Genomic DNA, 17500 nt, shown 5'->3' with positions numbered 1-17500 from the left:
GTCATTGAAAAGAAAATGACAATTTGATGAGCATCTGCAAATTTATCACCGGCCTGGCCTGACATGTTTTTCGTCCTGGAAACTGGAGGTTCATTTAGATTGTGGGCATCGACAAGGCACAAATGCTCTGTTTTCTTACTTGCCTAGTAAATCCTATGATCCTGTAACAACTTAGGTCAGCAGGCAAGAAAACAGACCGTAACATTATTACAAAGCACTGTCAGCAAAGTATTCCATTTGGCACTCAAATTTAAAAAAAAAAAAACAGTCTCCAAATGCAAACATTGGTTAGAGATAAACTGCAGAAAAATACTTATTATTGTACCTTCTCCATGAGTAAAACTCATTGTTAACAAGCAATAAGTAAAGTAACTGTAGAAATGAATAACATTGGAGTAATGCTGTGTTCACTACCAACTACTGCCATTTTAAGCAAACTGTGGGATTAGCAGTAACTGATATGCATTGACCTCCCATCACCTGCCTACCTGTGCTGCTCTTGTATAATCAGGACCCTCCAGTTTGCCCTCCCCAGCCCCCACCATGGCAAGGATTTCCTTTTCTGTGGAGAAAGTGCAGAGTGCCCCTCATTTCTTAACCTTCTGCCCTCCCAGAAAGGACACAATGTAAGATGGCCTCCTGCTGTTTCTCCTTCCCTAGGCAGTGGCCTGTTTCTGCTTCTAGCCACTGCCAGGAGCAGATGCTGATGTGTGTAGACAGACATTTTGAGCCCTGATGTAGACACTCAGTTATTTCTTCCCCGTCTGACCTAAAGTAGCCTGAGTTCATCACGGAGTCTAAGTTATTCATGTTGAAGGTAAGGTCAAAACCTCTGTGTCAGCCACATGGCCAAATCAAGCAGTCTTTGCTTCTAATCTGGGCAAAACTTCATGTAAGTGTCTAGAAATTAAGTATTATTGTACCTGATTTAATCCTAGAAAGTTTGGGCTGATGGCTAGAAGGTATTGTATGCAGGACAGTAAGCAGAATATTAAATATAGAAGTGCTTGGTTGAAATAACATAAAGAAATTTGACATAGGCTGCATTAGAACTTTTAATTGTTATCTTTATCATGAAGTGCTGTTTTACAGTTCCTAGCATCATACAATTCTGATAATTAAGTGCCCTTAAACTTATAAAAGCTTGGCTGTAATTCATGTATTTTCCAAACTTGATACTTGTTCATATTTTGTTTGTTCAGTGTTGCATTCAGTAAGCTTTGTTCAGAGTTTGCAAATTGTATGTCTTTATTTGGGTGAAAGATTCAATATTGGTTCCACTGTAATAGATACTCTTCTTGTGGTTGCATTATTTTGAAAGTGGGACAAAGGTGCTGAATGTGGTGGTTTTCAGGGGACTTCTTGAATCATTTTGTTTTATTTCTTTATAGGATAGGTTAAGTTATATAAACTTATTAAACTGTCACTAAGATCTGGGCATACCAGATTAAGCCCCACATCCACTCTCTGAGAATGGAAAACTGCCATAGTTTATTCTACATTTCCCCTTCTAGCTAGGTGAACCATATTCTTTTCTCAGCTTCAGCATTATCATGTTGACCTCTTTAGTATTTTTGACTGAGAACCAATATTACCTAGCTCTGAAAAGCTGGTAACAGCATACATTTATTTTACAGTTGCACAGATATATAATTCAAATTTTTGTGACATGCAATTTTAATATAATAATGTATTATGTGATCATGTTTTCATTTAACATTTTACATTGTATTGTTACCTTTCTCTTGTGTAGCTGTTGCTTCACATATGTCTTTACACTGGAAACTGCTTTTACTTCCTCAGGTGGTTACTTTTTGTTGCTTTGACTTTTAACCACTTCCATTATCAGCACTATTTTATTAATTTAGTTGATCTTGGTTCCTGGTTTGGCTACCCAAAATGCAGTCTCCCCCTCCACCCCACTTCATTCATTCCGACTTTCCCCAGTGCCCCGCATTCATGGCTGGTTATACTAGTTCCTCATTCCTCCCCTGGAGTTTTCTGAGTGAGCTGGGGCTGACTTGGATTGTAAGGGCATTTTGGGGGGAGGGAGGCTGTGCTTGCAACTGTTTCTGTTGATGAAATGGGGTTTATGTTAGGACTTATCCTTGTTTCCCAACTCTGCAACCCCTGTGTTCGGCGACAGTGTCTGAGGGATGCTCCCTCTGTAAGACACTTCTTCCTTTGGGAAGCATCTTTGAACACCTTCCCCCCTGGATGGGCATGTCCATCGCTTCATGCCAGCACCTCAGATGCTCGACGCAATAAATGAACCCTGGTCACCTGGGCCATAGTTTGGGCTTCATCTCCATGCTCCATGGCACCGGCCTCAGGATGCCGTTTTCAGTCATTAGAATGGTTCTGTCCAGCTCTTTTTCATTATGCAGGGTATTAGAGAAGGGGGCTCCATGTTATTGTGTTGACTAACCAGCTAATTCACTACTGCCTTATCAGTGCAGAAGAATATAGAATTTCTCAGCCTTTTCTCTTGTTGCAGCTGGAGCAAGCACTGAGACTGGAAACTGGTGAGCGGGAAAAAGAGTCTCTGGAAAGCAAAAGTTTGGCCCAGCAAAACATTGAGCTGCGACGTCGCCTAGATGAAGAGCAGGCCGCTTACAAACGTAAACTGCAGGCTTACCAAGAGGGTCAACAGAGACAAGCACAACTAGTACAGAAACTACAAGCCAAGGTAAGCCTCAGTAATCTGCTATTTCTGTTTGGACTCAAACTTTGCTTCACTTTTAGAGAGATTTTTACTGTTCACTTAAGTAAACACTGTACAGAAATTCTCCTCTAAATGTTTCTTTGACATGTATTTCAGCACATTTATTTTTTCAACCTGCTAATGTACATTTATATGGTCACAGAATATTGACCCTTGCCTGCATTGGTTTTACCTTTGGCTGCTTAGTTTGCCCTCACGGTGCAATTTCTTTCCGGAACATTCTAAGTTTTTGGACTATTTAACAACTGAGTACAAATATCACTCGCTGTTACAAAGACAGTGGTTAACTCCCCTCTATTTGATGATTTGTATTTGTTTTTTGCCTGTTCGTCCTCTGCAACTATTTCAGTTAAATCCATTGAGTTACCAGCTCTGCTGGTATAGCATGATAAAAGCCTCACTATCAACCAGGTGACCCAAGTTATAGTGTCTTGAATGTCTGCTGGAGCTGGTATGGGAGATGGGAGAAATGAGGCTTAAGCCTGCTCATCTGTCTTTGAATGAAGACTGGGGGCCATCCAGAAGGGGGAGCTGGGTCAATTGATCATGTCACACAGAGGTGTGTTGTTTATTGCAAAAGGCCCATTAAATGCCAACCTCTTCCAAATGAGTGAGCATGTGTGCGAATTGGGGATAACCAATGAAAATCTGAAACACCCATGATGACTATGTCAGTGATAGCCCCTATTAGTGTGATGGAGAACAGATGCACTACAATGTCTGATAGTCAGAATGTAGTGTGAGCAAAAAAAATTGAACGATGCCAACTTTGAAAAAATGTATTGTGAAGTATTTGTTCTTATTCCTATGTATTGAGGTATATAATGAACTACTGTAAAATACTTACTGAAGTCAGTTATATGCAAAATCAGTGTGCTAAGTTTTGGTTTAGAAGAGTCCCTAGACCAGCATGTCAGCCCTGTTAATAAAGAAATAAACAATAATAAAACACAGTTAAATCATGACAAAGCTGAGTCTGGCAATCATTGCTGAAACACTGTCATGTTACAGTGCTTTTGGATCCTGTCAATGCAGACTTCATTCAGCAGTGGATCTGTATGAGAATGTTAAAAAAAAGAAAGTATTTTATTGCTCTTAAGTAAGCTTGATTTCTGATTCCCATACAGGAATCTTTACTCCAAGAGATTTTGGCTACTGCAGCCAACTATTTAAGAAAATATATTATAAACCTCACCAGGACTCCAGAATAAATGGAGAGGAATCTTGGTCACGAGGGGGAAGATGGGCTTCCTGACTTAGAGTTTTAGCATTTGTCTTTCTAGTCAGTTACTTCCATGCAGAGTGCGATTCTTTTCTTTATGAAGTTCTTCTGCTTGATAAATGGTTATATATTTACACTGAGTGGGTGGGCAGACATGCTTCCATATCAGTGACATGAATATCTGATTCTGCTTTTACTTCTTACCTTTTAACATAGGCTACATACCTGTCAAATTTAACTGCAGAGGCCTTGTGCAGTAGATACCTTTTAAGAATTTTATTTTCTAGTACCCCTAACTTGCCACATTTGTAAATTTTCTCTTGCTCCCACATTTGGAGGTGTGCGTGTCTCTTTTTATGCATGCAGTGCTTTTATTCATTGGACTAGGAGGGAAAATTTAGCCATTGCACTATTCGGTTCTTTTTTGCTGCTATCATAGTTTGGATCTTGATCTTATTGTTTATTTTCTGAAAGTTCTTACATCAGATGCCTAACATGCTGAAGCCTTCTGTCTTTTTGCAGTTGACAGAGCACGAGTCACATATTTAAACAATACTTCATGCCCCTGAGAAAGGAACACTTTGAAATGTTGACAAGAAGTGCAATACTTCAACCCAGCTATCCCCAAGAAATTAAAAGAAACAAAGTTCTACCTCAACTGTTTCAGAAAGATGTCTGCCAGGGAGGTAAAGACCTAACTATAACCAGGTGACTCAGCTTTGAATTGCAGCTTATTTACCTGTTGGTGCTGGTGTGAGGAAGGAGAGACTGCTATGACTTAGCCTGCTGTCCTCTCTTTAGGGGGAGAGGGGGTGTACATGCATCTATGCATGCTAGCAGTGATTGAATCCCTGGTGGAGACTAAGGATCTTAGGAGAAAGGGTGTTGTCTGTAAGGTGGGCAGAGCTTTTGATTCCATCATGTGGAGGAGTGAATGGACATTATGTTAGCCCTTTTCACAATTACCTCCTTGCATGTTATGGGCTTATACAGTGGGATGATGGGGCTTAATACTGAAAGCTGTTCTTCTACCATTTGGATGACAGCTTCTACTCTCTTGACTCTCACCTGAGGAAATGAGAAAACAGTAGGACTTTTGCAGCAGTGAGCTAATGACTTCACTTGACAACAAGGAGGGATAGACTTGATTGTCAAGAAGGTATGCAGGGAAGAAATACAGAAAAAAAGATGGTGATGTTTGAGTGTGTTCTTTGCAGACATCTGATGAAGAGTTTCTTACATGGTCTTGAGCCAATAGAGAAGGTAGGGGAATCAAGACACCATACATAGGCCACATCCTTTTTCTGCTGTTTCCACCTATAGGGTGATCTGTCATTCAGGGTTGCATTCTGGTATATTCTTGTTACTTTTTCCATATTTGAGCATTCACAACATACCATCACCCAGCCTCTATATTTGGAGTGATCTCTCCAGTACAGAGATCTCAAACTCAAATGACTGTGCATGAGGACCAGTGTACAGTCTGGGGGCCACAATCTAGGAATGTAGGCTAGTAACTTCCCTCATCTTGCATCATGTTGGTTCGAGGGTAGCTTGAAGCAGAAGGCTATGAGTTTGTGATCCCTGCTGATACTAGTCCTGTGATACTTGCTTAGTGCTTGCACTTTTAACCACAAAATCTTTTCCCCAATTACCTTCTAGGTTATGTGTCACCCTGCCTGTTGCACGTGGACCTGTAGAACTCTCCTGTACATCAACTGTACCCATTGATTCAGCCCAGTGTTAGATATATATCATCTGTTTGGCATCTGGAAGGAGCTGTCCTCTTAGTTACAGATGAGTACCCTTGGGGAATGTGGGCTGATGCCAGCACAAAGCGTGGTACATTTCCCTCAACATAGAACACCACCTAAGGGATGCTTCTCATCCTTTTGATGGAGTCCTATTTCCTCATGCCTTGTGCTCACCTCTAACACTTACACTGTCTGCTACAGAAAGCCCAGGCCACACTTTGGTAGAGCTAAAATGAGGGAAGAATTTCTCTCCTCTCCTCTTCACAGACTTGTAAGGGACATTAAGGGGCTGGATGTCCTTGTCTGTTAGATGGACAAGGGTGATGAGAATTTCTAACTGACAACTTTCTATCAAGTGACCGCTCTAGTGAAAGATTCTTAGATTGGTGGACTCCACGATGACTGGCTTGCAACATTCCAGTATTTTCCTCAGAAAGGACTTTATTAGTTTCCTAACAAGATTTACGAGACATGTAGAGTCATTCTTCCCACTGAACTTGTTTTGAAGGATGTCATTTTTGATGTTTAGAGGCATCAGAGTTTTGCTTCCCCTGATGCCAAGAAAATTGTTACACTGTAGAGCTTCCACTGAAATCTGATTAAACATCTAAAGCAGACTTCTTATATTATTTTGCAGTCGTGCATAGGTCTTGGAGATCACCCATCTTTCTACCATATTGCCTAATAAGGTGTCTTAAAATTTTGAGCATAATGGACAAGTGGATTTTCTGAACCACTTTGGAGTTTAGGTTCTTTAGTTATTTATCTAAATTGCCCAGATTCTAGCACTGGCAAACCTTTAATGTGTCTAGGATCAAAGAAGATCTAGAAATATTCTGAAGAAGTCTCACTTTTGTGGAGATGAAAGCGCTTAATACCTGTGTTTTTTATTAAAATTATTTCCATCCAGTATCCTGTTCCAGTATGTTTTTTGGAGAAGATCTAGAAATACTTAAAGTACTAAAAAAAAACCAAAAAAAACTAGAAACTGGAAGGTATTCATCATATAGATCACTGCTGGATGGATTATTTCCTGCCAAGGCTATAACAACTATAACAGCCAGCCAACTTTCAAAGCTTCAGGACACCTTACATGCACTGAAACCATTAGGCAGCTCGAGCTGAGCTTCCTAAAATTACAGGTTTGAGCACCAAGATCTTCAGAGCTTTCGTGCTGTTGAAGAAAGTACTTCTCTATAGGCTTTAGAGGATTGATTGTCAGCTTGTGCTGTATTATTGCTGGGCAGATAAGTTCCCTTATGGGAAAAAAACTTCCAATTTTAATATTTTTTGTTTAATATTACTTTCCTGGTTTGTCAGTCCCTCTAAATAATTCTTGTTACTTCTTAACCATATCTCCCTTTCTTTTATTTCCACCCTAGTTTTCAACTCCCCTTTAATTTTATGTGGCTGTCTAGTTATATTTTCTGAAGAAATTTTTATCTTCTCTAGTAGCTCCTGAATTAATTCCAAAACCCATTCCTTAAATTCTTCTGTTTTCAACCGATAGATGGGAAAGTGCCAGTGTCTCATTTTTATTTCATTACTCTGCGTTTTTATTTTAGTTATTATTGGTACACAATCTGAAATAGTTATTGGGTGCATTTTAAGACTTTCCGTTAACTGTACATGTTCTTGGGAGATATAAACTCTTTATAGCCTAGCCCAATTTTGTATTTTGAAGAATAATATGTAAAGTCACTCCTAAATCCTAGTACTGAATGCACAGCTTTCCTGCCAAACATTTTCATAAATTTCTTCAAAAATCTACCCTCCTTTGTTATATTTTCCCTTCTAGGCCCCCAGACACATCTTCGCTGTTAGCGAAAAAAATGAAAAGACCAATGGTTAGACTACAGCTGAAGATAAAAATGGAATAATCCACGTCAGGAAATAAATCACTTGCAGCTTCACAGTAGTGCCCTTTATAAAACCAAAAGTTGTAACTGAGATGTAGTAGTCAAGGTAGGAAACGGTTCACTTGCAGTTTCACACCACTTTATTAAACAAGAGTAAGAGCTTAAACCAAAAGTTGTAACTGAGGTGTAGTAGTCAAGGTAGGAAACGGTTCACTTGCAGTTTCACACCACTTTATTAAATAAGAGTAAGCGCTTCTGAGATGTAGTAGTCAAGGTAGGAAACGGTTCACTTGCAGTTTCACACCACTTTATTAAACAAGAGTAAGCGCTTATGAACATCTTCACTGTTGCAAACCGAATCCCAGTCTCCAACTGTAAGTAATATTCTATGCTGAAAGCTAATTATTTCTCCCAGAATTTTCTTAAGCTCCATTATATCAGTTTTAGGTGGAATGTAAATCCATGCCAGTGTAATCCTCCTCCCTTGCCAGTAGCTTCTTAGTATTATATATCTTCCATTATCATCTTTTCCCCACTCTTTTATCACTATTGGAGCTCTTCTTACATTTAATATAAGTAATATAAGTACTCCTCTTTTCCGTTGTCCCATATATTCCACTGAATAACCATCCTGAAAGCCTTTCTTTATCAAATTCACATCTTCAGTTCTTTCCAAGTGTCTCCTGTAGCATAGCTATTTGCACTCTGTATTTTTTTAATATAGTTCACTTCTCTTTCTCTTTTATATTTATCTGCAGGACCATTCATATTGAAAAACATTACAGAAAACATCATTTCTTATATAATTATTACCACCTTTATGTAGAACTGCTTTTTTGTTAAATGTCTAGTTCCAACATTTATGTTACATGCATATACTGTTCGGCAGGTTGGTCTTTTTTACAGTTGTTTCTTATCATATCTGTTTGACCCTTTGCCACATCTTATATAACTTTTTCTTTTTTGAAAGCCCTCAAACAGAACATACAACCCCTCCAAATCCCCCAAAACTTATCAACTTAATAATAGCACACAAAACTATGTACATCTTCAAATATTGACGTTTTTGCTTCATAATAAGAACAAAAGTTCTAAGTTGATAGCCACACAGACAGGCTAGAGTTAACCAAAAGGAAATGTTAGTCATGCTAAGACGCCTGGTACTGCCTGTGCTATTTGATTTTGTCTATCTTTATAGCTCTCCCAGCTGAGAAAACACTTGAATGCTTTCAGTAAACACTTTCTCCAAGTCATTTCTCTTTATTAAATGATCTTCTACTGACTTGCAAACAAGACACAAAACTGCAAAGGATACCTTGTTTACTAGAAAAAAAGCCTTATAATATTCAATATTCTTTTTCATTTTCATGCTTTGTAATTAACTTGTTTCTGGATAACACCTAAGGTCTTAACCCAGTCATTTCCCCGTTCAAGCATGGGAAAAAGCACACTGATTTTTCTTTTGTCATACTCTCTTAACCAAACCTTATCTCCCCTTTCTCCTCCCTTTCCCCCTCTCCCCATTTTATTTTTACATCACAGTGCCTACATTTCTTAAAACTAAACAAAAAGAAAGAGAGAAGAAGGGAGAAAAAGAAAAAAAGGACCTGTTTATATTAGTATCCCCATTGCATTTAAAAAGCTAAATAAACTTTACTTCAAGTCTTATTGGTTCTGTCTTATCTTTAAAGCTGTTCAAGCTGGGAAAAACCCTGATTGCTTTGAGAGAACATTATGTCCTAGCCAATTTCTCTTTTCTTTTTCCCTCAGCCAATCCCCTTCCACCAGACTGTCTCCAGTCTCTCTTTATCAGATTGTTTCCATGGAGACATGAAGATGAGCTGCAGAATTGCTACTGAGTATATCTCCATTTGGTTTTCATTCACTTGCTGTCTCTTAAAACTAATCAAGCTAAGGTCCGTAATCCAGTCATTTTCCCATGCAAGAATGAGAAAAACACTTTAATGTTGTCATGCCTTTTTAACCTGGCTCTTTTTTTAACACTGCATTGCCTATATTTTCTCAAAATTGTACAAGAAGAAAGAGAGAAGAGGGGAGAAAAAGAAAAAAAAAACAGTATCTGTTTACAATCTCCATTACACTTAAAATAGCATGCAAAGAAAACCATACACTACAAATACAGTACCATTATTAAGAAAAGAATGTTTACTTACAGTCAGCTTTCTCCCCTCTCTTCCCCACTCCAAAGCATTTATCCAAACATTAATGACGTGAAGTAGGGCTTATACTGGAGTCCCCCACAAGTCCAACAAATTTTGAAAAACAACAAATTTTGAAAAACTCCAATATTTCCAGATTTTCTTGTTCTGTCATATTTCACAAATATAATTATTGCATTGTAATCCCACAGTAAGTTACTGGTTTTATTACTGTTCTTCTCCCATCGCAAAAATCCGGTCTCTGCTTCATTTCCAATGTACTCTTGATTCTTTTAGTCAACACTCGTGCTCCCTTCCTTTCTTTCAACATTTTCCATTGAAAAACTCGATAAGGTTTCACTGGTACAGTCTCTCTGTGATCTTTATTACCAGAAGTCCAAGAGGCTCCTTCTGTTTCACAGCTCACTTTTTGTTGGACAGACTTTTGTATTTCCTCCTTAGCATGCACTTCAACAAAAAATGATTTTGTCCCTCCAGGAAAGAATACATTAAAGACAGCTGGATGCAGTCGTTTGAATCGCACACCTGCGTATCGATATACTGTGAATAGTGGAATGAATTTACTCTGGTGTCCAATTAGTAATCATTCTCCACAAACACTCTGCTGTCTCCCACTTTTAGTATTTTGTGCTTCTGCTATAGTTTTCTCAGAATCAACTCCTTCTGCTGGTAGGCTTGCATCACTACTATTAAAGATCTAGGTTTCTTTCTTATAGCTAGGTTTGGAGCATACATATGATGTGCCCTTTCAACTAACAACTCCTGCTGTGGAATACAAGTCCAGTTGCTTATTTGTGCTTTCATAAAATTAATGCAGTCTGTTCCTTCCAGCTTCTCTGGTGTAGCTGAAAATCTCAGGTTTTCCCTACGTGCTCTGTTCTCTAATTCTATTTTTTTAAACATCTATTTCTATTCATCCAGCCTTCTTTTATTTCAACCTGTGATTTTTGCAGCTTTATCATCTCATCTGAATATCTGTTTAAAGCTTCTTCCATTTTTTCCTGCCTTTTGTTGTTTATGTTGATATACTCCATTAGTGTTTTGCTTATTTTAACTAGGTCTCTATGCAGTTGTCTTATATCTTCCTGTAGATTACTGGAAGTCATGTCTGAAGGTTGCATTGCTTTTTGCTTAACAGCTGCAGAACTTTCCCCAGTCAGTGTTTCTTCCTCACTTTTTGTAACTGATTTTTTTCAGGTTTTCTGTATTTCTTTATTCCTGGCATCCAGGCAGTGCACTTACTAGCCAGTTACTGAAATTTACCTATAAACACAAGTCTACTGGCCTCTGCTGAATTTCTGTTTTTACACTGGGAGAGCTAGAAACAAGCTGTTACTCAATGTGCAGCCATCTTGGAAAACTTCTAGTCAATTATTGTTCTTTTTTCATTCTCTCAAATGTTTTCATTTGAAACAGTGGACAAGGTGTCGGGGCAAAGTCTGTCTATGAGCTTTATTATTAGACAAATGAGAAGCAGAGTCCCTTTCTGTTTGATGATTCACTTTTTGATGGACAAACTTTTGTATTAACGCCTTAGCCTGTTCTGCATTAAAAATTACTTTCGTCCTCCAGGAAAAAAGTATTCCAAAGACTGCTGAATACAGCAGCTTAAATGTCGCACCTGTCTCTCGACATTCCCTGATTACTGGGCTAAATTTGATTCTCTTCTGCCTTGTGTAAATTGAGTAATCATTTTCTACAAACACACTATTGTCTCTTTGCCCTTCTGCCACAGTTTTGCCACGATCAACTCTTTCTGCTGGATGATTGCATCTTTACTATTACAGGTCTTGGCTGCTTTCCATGGCCAGGTTTGGAGCATGCACACAATGTTCCCTTTCTATTAACATGTCCTGCTGTGGAATACCAATCTAGTTGGGTATCTGTTTATTTGTGTTTCATAAAGTTAATATAGTCTGTTCCTTCCAGTTTCTCTGGTACAGCAGAAAATCTTAAGTTTTTTCTCTGGATTCTCTGTCCTCTTAACTGTACATAATTTTGAAACAGCTCTTCTTCAGCAGTCTCATACTCAGGTAGGCTTTTCTTCATTTTGACCTCTGATTTTTGAAGTTTTATCAGTTCATCTGAATAGCAGTTTAAAGCTTTTTCCATTTTTTCCAACCTTTTGTTATTTGAGTTGATATACCCCTTAAATATTTTGTTTATTTTAATCAGCTCACAGCACATTTAATTTATTTTTCCTTTGGATTACCGAGTCTTGCACCAAAGCTGGAGCTTGAACTGCTTTGTGATGAACAGCTGCAGGACTCTTCCCAGTCAGTGTTTTCTCTTTACCTTTTCTAGTTGATTTTCTTTCAGGCTCTCTAAATTTATTCTTTGCTGACATCTGGTGTACTTATTAGCCAGTGAAACTGGCAGAGTTACTGGCCCTTATCTCTAAGTTTTTTATTCACACTGGGAGAGCTGAAATTAAGCTGTTGGCCAGGCTGAACAAGGAGAAAATTACAGCCAGCTGCCTGTCAGGTGCCAGGATCCACCACGTAACGCATGCACTCAAGTCACTCCACAACAAGTACAAATATTACTCTGTCATTGTCCATGTTGGATTGAATGACTTGAGATGTACGACCCTGGACTACATGAAAAGAGACATGGAAGAGTTGTCGGATCATGTGACCCAGGCAGGCATGACCCTAACCCTGAGTAGCATCCTGCCTTCATCCAGAATGATACCACAGTATAAGGACAAAATTATTGACTTCAAGAGTTGGCTAAGCTTCTGGTGTCATTTAAAGGGGATCCAGTATCTGTCTGCCTGGGATGACATGATCGACAGACCACAATGCTTTGCCAGAGATGGTCTGCACTTGTCACCCCTGGGATTCAGGTTACTGGGTAAGGCTCTTGCCACCCCTATAGTGCCTTTTTTAGGCAAAGTTCAAAGGACAAAACCACCACCACCGTAGCAGGGACAAGCATGCAAAATCTGAAGGTAATGGTACTCAATGCTAGAAGTCTAAACCTCAAAAGGCACTCTCTCGAGGCACTCCTAAAAATGGAGATCACGATATCTGTGCAGTAACTGAGACCTGGTTCAAGGCTCCAGAGAGCACCCCTGCAATACCAGGCTACAACTCTTATGACACATTTCGGCCAAAAAACCAGGACCGAAACACTAAAGGTGGAGGAGTGTCCATATTCACCAAGGATATTCACAACACCAGGCTAGTTGCCCAACACAATGCATCTGAAATTCTCCAGGTGCAACTAACACTAGGTAAGACTGCAATCCAGATTGTAGCTTGCTACAGCTCCCCCACCATGCCCCAAGATTCTCACTACACCTTTCTAAACATAATGGAAAATATTAAGATACAACCAAACACCCTAATACTGGGTGATTTCAACTACCCTGCCATTAACTGGGAAAACTACTAGTGTACCAACACCTTTGCCCAACGGTTCTTGGAATTCTTAAATTCCAACACCCTGGATCAACTAATCCTTAGTCCCACCAGGGGCTCCAATATCCTAGACCTGGTCATTACCAACATGGGAAATCAATGCTCCACACCTATGGTCACCCTCTCGTTGATTAGGTCTGATCATAAGATAATCACCGTTGGCATCCACATCCCACCCCCACCCCACCCCAGTAAGGAAACCTCTGTAAAAAAACTTCTCCAAAGCAAACTTCATGCTACTCAAGTCAGAAGTGACAAACGTCATGACACCCATGCAGACGGGAACTGAAACTTCGACTGCTGAATCCTACACTAAGGCACTGTATGAGCGCATCCACTCATGCATGAATCGTGCCATCCCCAATAGTACCAAGCCGCTGTCCTCCAAAAAAAGGAAGCCAATCTGGTGGTCCTTGCCATAAACAAACTTTACAACAAAAGGAAGAAACTGTTGACGAAAAGAGGAAAATCCCAGGATGCAAAAAACTCCCTTACCAGCCTCAGTAAGAAGCTGAGATCCCTCATAAAATCCTCCAAAGCTAGTTACGAAAATAAAATTGCCAAAGATTCCAAAGACAACCACAAGGCATTTTATAGCTATGTCAAGAATCTAAATGGCAATGCTCAGATCTGCTCTGAGCTACAACAGAATGGCATTAAATGTACTGATCCCAAGGATATTGCCAGTATCCTGGCAGATCGATTCAATGCAAACTTCACCCCCCTGTCACCCCCTAAAGGGCCCATCTCAATACCGAGAGAGTGCCAAATTCTGGTAATAATGGCCACACAGGTAAAAAACACACTCTCCAAAGCTATGAATATGGCATCCATGGGACCAGACGACATCCCAGGCTGTGTACTACATGAACTACAAAATGAACTGGCACCTCACCTAAGTGTTATGTTTAATCATAGCCTCACCTCAGGCTTAATGCCCACTGAGTGGCGCACAGCTACAGTTATCCCACTTCACAAGGGGGGATCCACCTTGGATCCCGCAAACTACCGCCCCATCAGTCTGACAAGCCTGATCTGCAAGGCCATGGAACATATTATCATGGAACTTATAAACAAAGATATTGGCAACTTCAAACACTGGACCCCACGCAGTTTGGATTCGTGAAGGGCCGATCTTGTCTCCTGAACCTGATTGACTTCTTCGAATCAGTCTCCAGAGCCGTGGACAAGGGTAAGATGGTCCACACAGCCTATCTGGACCTTGCCAAGGCCTTCAACACCATCCCCCTCTCTGGAACCATAGATAAACTTACTAAGCTGGGCATTAATCCCTATGTCACTTGATGGGTTGCCAACTGGCTTACTGACAGGACCCACGCTGTAAATGTAGCCGACTTCAAATCCAGCTCTAGACAAGTGACAAGTGGAGTACCTCAGGGTTCAGTCATGGGACTGCTCTTGTTTGGCATCTACTTCTCTGAAGTACAGGCCAACACTAAGGGACTCTGGCTAACAAAGTTCGCAGATGACTGCAAACTGGGAGCCATTATTGAATCCACAAATTATGTGGATATTCTACAAAAGGGCCTTACAGAAACAGATGCTTGGTGCCAGAGCCATGGGCTCAAGCTCAATGCCAAGAAATGTATAGTTATCCCCTTTGGGAAAAAACATGTACCCATGAATTACCATATAGGTGGCAGTACACTAAACACTGAAAGTGTGATAAGAGACTTAGGGACACAGGTGGACAGTGGTCTCACCTTCGATAACCACATCGCCACAACAGTCAGGAAATCCTTCTATGTGGCACACCTCATCACTAAGGGCTTTTCATCCAGAAAAAAGGAGGTCATTGTCCCACTGTACTCATCCCTCTTTAGGCCCATTGTAGAATACAATGCTCCATTTGGTATGTACCTCTCAAGACATCTGCAACAACTGGGAAAGGCCGCAGAAATACCTCACTAAAAGAATCATAGGCTTAAAGCAGATGCCTTTTGCTGACTGTCTAAGAACCTCCACCTATACTCTGCTGCATATTGTCTACTCAGAGGTGATCTCTGCTTAACATACAATGCCATGTCAAACCCAGAGCTGTTGGACATGCTACACTTAAAGAATTCCCAATCCCTCAGAGACACATGCTCCAGGGATCTAAACCTTGTCATCACAATGAACAAAACATGCTGGAGGGATAGGTTCCTTAACCCATAGACTCCCCAGACTCTAGAATAGACTGCCCATACATGTCAAGCAGAGCACCTCTTTGGCCCTCTTCAGAAGGAACCTTGATGATTGGATGGGAGATAGGAAATTCACCCCAGGTATCACGTCAGTCACCCTACTAGACAGGGGTCCAGGGAAGTAAATACTGTTGGAAGAAATAGCCAGGAAATTGTTATGGCTGGGCTTGTATAGGCCCTAGGGCCGATAGCCTAGTACCAACCTATGAACCTATGTGCAGCCATCTTGGAAGTCCCCAAGCAGTGATCAGTATGATGCACATAGTACAGTCACGAAAGTAAACTTACCATAACAGTAAATGTTTGAATGATTGCTGTCACTCCCTTCCTCCATCTCCCTTTGTTTGTTGATTATGCCAAGGTGTGTATATGTATATATTTTTATCATAACTATGCCCTCTCAGGGCTCAGCCTCTGTCTCTCAGTTGGTATGAAAGCTCTGAAGGGCTTGGTGCTCAAACTTGAGCACCTACTGTAGCTGTTTAACAGTTTGAGTGTATGTAAAGTGCCATGAAGCTTTGGAAGCTGCACGACTTTTATAACCCATATAGATAAGGCTATTGCATCAGTGATCATTTGATCATCTTTTGCAGTGGTAAATTTACTTATACATCTGCACCCTCTTGATTATAGATATGGATAGTAAAATAGAAGCAGTGAAAATGTTTTAATCTGTTTAATTTTCTGTCCAGGTCATGCATATATTTATCTACAAGAAGAGAAGTTGTGGGCAATAATTAAGATTGGCTAGAATTTACTTTTGAAGGGAAGAGGTGTGATAAGTTGGTACTCCCCATAAAACAATGTGGTTTAGGATTAACTGATTTGAGTGGATACTTTAGAGCTATACAATGAAGGCTGGTATACATAATGCAAGCAGAAGGTTTTAAATCAAAGAGGCAAGGGTTGATAATGAAATGGGGGATGGGGTTTGAGATATAAGGAGAGAACAGGATTTTGGATGCAGAACCTTAAGAAGAATAACAGCAATTATATAGAATATTATTATAAGTATTCATAAAGTTGCAGAAAGTATTCTAAAATGTAAGCCAACACAGGAATGGAGAAAGGAGATTGCCAACAGAGATTGACTGCAAGTAGCGGTATAGAAAATAGGCAAGAAGGGGCTGGAATTTACTGGAGAAAATTGACAAAGGAACCAAGTTATTAGGCAAAAATAACTAAAGAGGGAGCGGTAATAGAGTGGGATGAGGCCAAGCAGAATTTGAACTGCAGGCTTCAGCCTGCCTTCTAAGGAGTCCTAAGTGGAAGACCAGCTCTGACAGAGTTTTTAACAGAAGCTACTGTTAAAAATGGGGCATGAGGCCGCGGTGGTGCAGCGGTTAGCGTTGTCGCCTCACAGCAAGAAGTTCTCCAGTTCGATTCTTGGCTGGTGCGCCTTCTGTGTGGAGTCTGGATGTCCTCCCCACAGCTGAGTGACATTTAAAGACATGCAGGTAGGTGCGTGCGTGAATGGGTGTGCCTTTGTTGAAGGTTGGGTGTCGGGCTGGCACCTCGGCACCGTAATAATCTAGTGCCAATCATAAGTGGACCGGCGTTCCGCTGTGCTGACCCCTAACCGGGAAAAGCTGAAAGACATTACTATAAAATACACTGCATAATAACTAAAAATCATTAGACGAGGTTAGAAAAGATTGCAAAGAGAAACTGAAAAGGGAATTTATAAAGAAACAATGGGAGGACATCTGTGTTGTTCCCAAGTACGTAACAAAGTCCAGAAAGCTTTTGATTTTTGCTTGTAAGTGATTGCATAGGTACTTTTATACACCAAGCAGACTTTATAGAATCACTCTTCTGGTAAATAGTAAATGCTGGAACTGTGATGGGAAAGAAAGAGGCAAATGGGAACATGTTTTTTGGGAGTGCAGCGAGTTGGCAGATGTAAAAAATTCCCTACAGACTATTCTGTCTGAAATTTTGTGGGAGCAAATAGCTGCAAACAAAAAATGTTTTTTTTCAGCTGAGAGACACAGTCTTATTTACTTAAACATACTAAGTCCTTGACTAGGTCCTTACTACATTTAATGCTATTAGCTGCCAAAAAAGCAGTTATAGAAAATGGCAGTAAAAATCCAGATCTAGTGTAACCAAAGCTTTGAGTGTTGTA

General features: G+C 40.1%; 1 protein-coding gene across 1 annotated transcript in view; it reads left to right on the top strand.

The window, feature by feature from the left end:
• Positions 1-17500, top strand: part of CROCC (ciliary rootlet coiled-coil, rootletin) — a 2018646-nt gene that overhangs the window by 386274 nt on the left and 1614872 nt on the right. Inside the window, exon 3 of the mRNA XM_044061829.1 lies at positions 2498-2689. Coding sequence (XP_043917764.1) covers positions 2498-2689 — 192 coding nt within the window. The remainder of the gene's footprint in view (positions 1-2497; positions 2690-17500) is intronic.

The sequence above is a fragment of the Protopterus annectens genome, chromosome 2.part0, assembly GCF_019279795.1.
Source record: "Protopterus annectens isolate FY-2018-M chromosome 2.part0, PAN1.0, whole genome shotgun sequence".
Taxonomy (NCBI): Eukaryota; Metazoa; Chordata; order Ceratodontiformes; family Protopteridae; genus Protopterus; species Protopterus annectens.
Note: the sequence above shows the minus strand (reverse complement) of the source record. Positions and strands in the feature narration are given on the sequence as shown.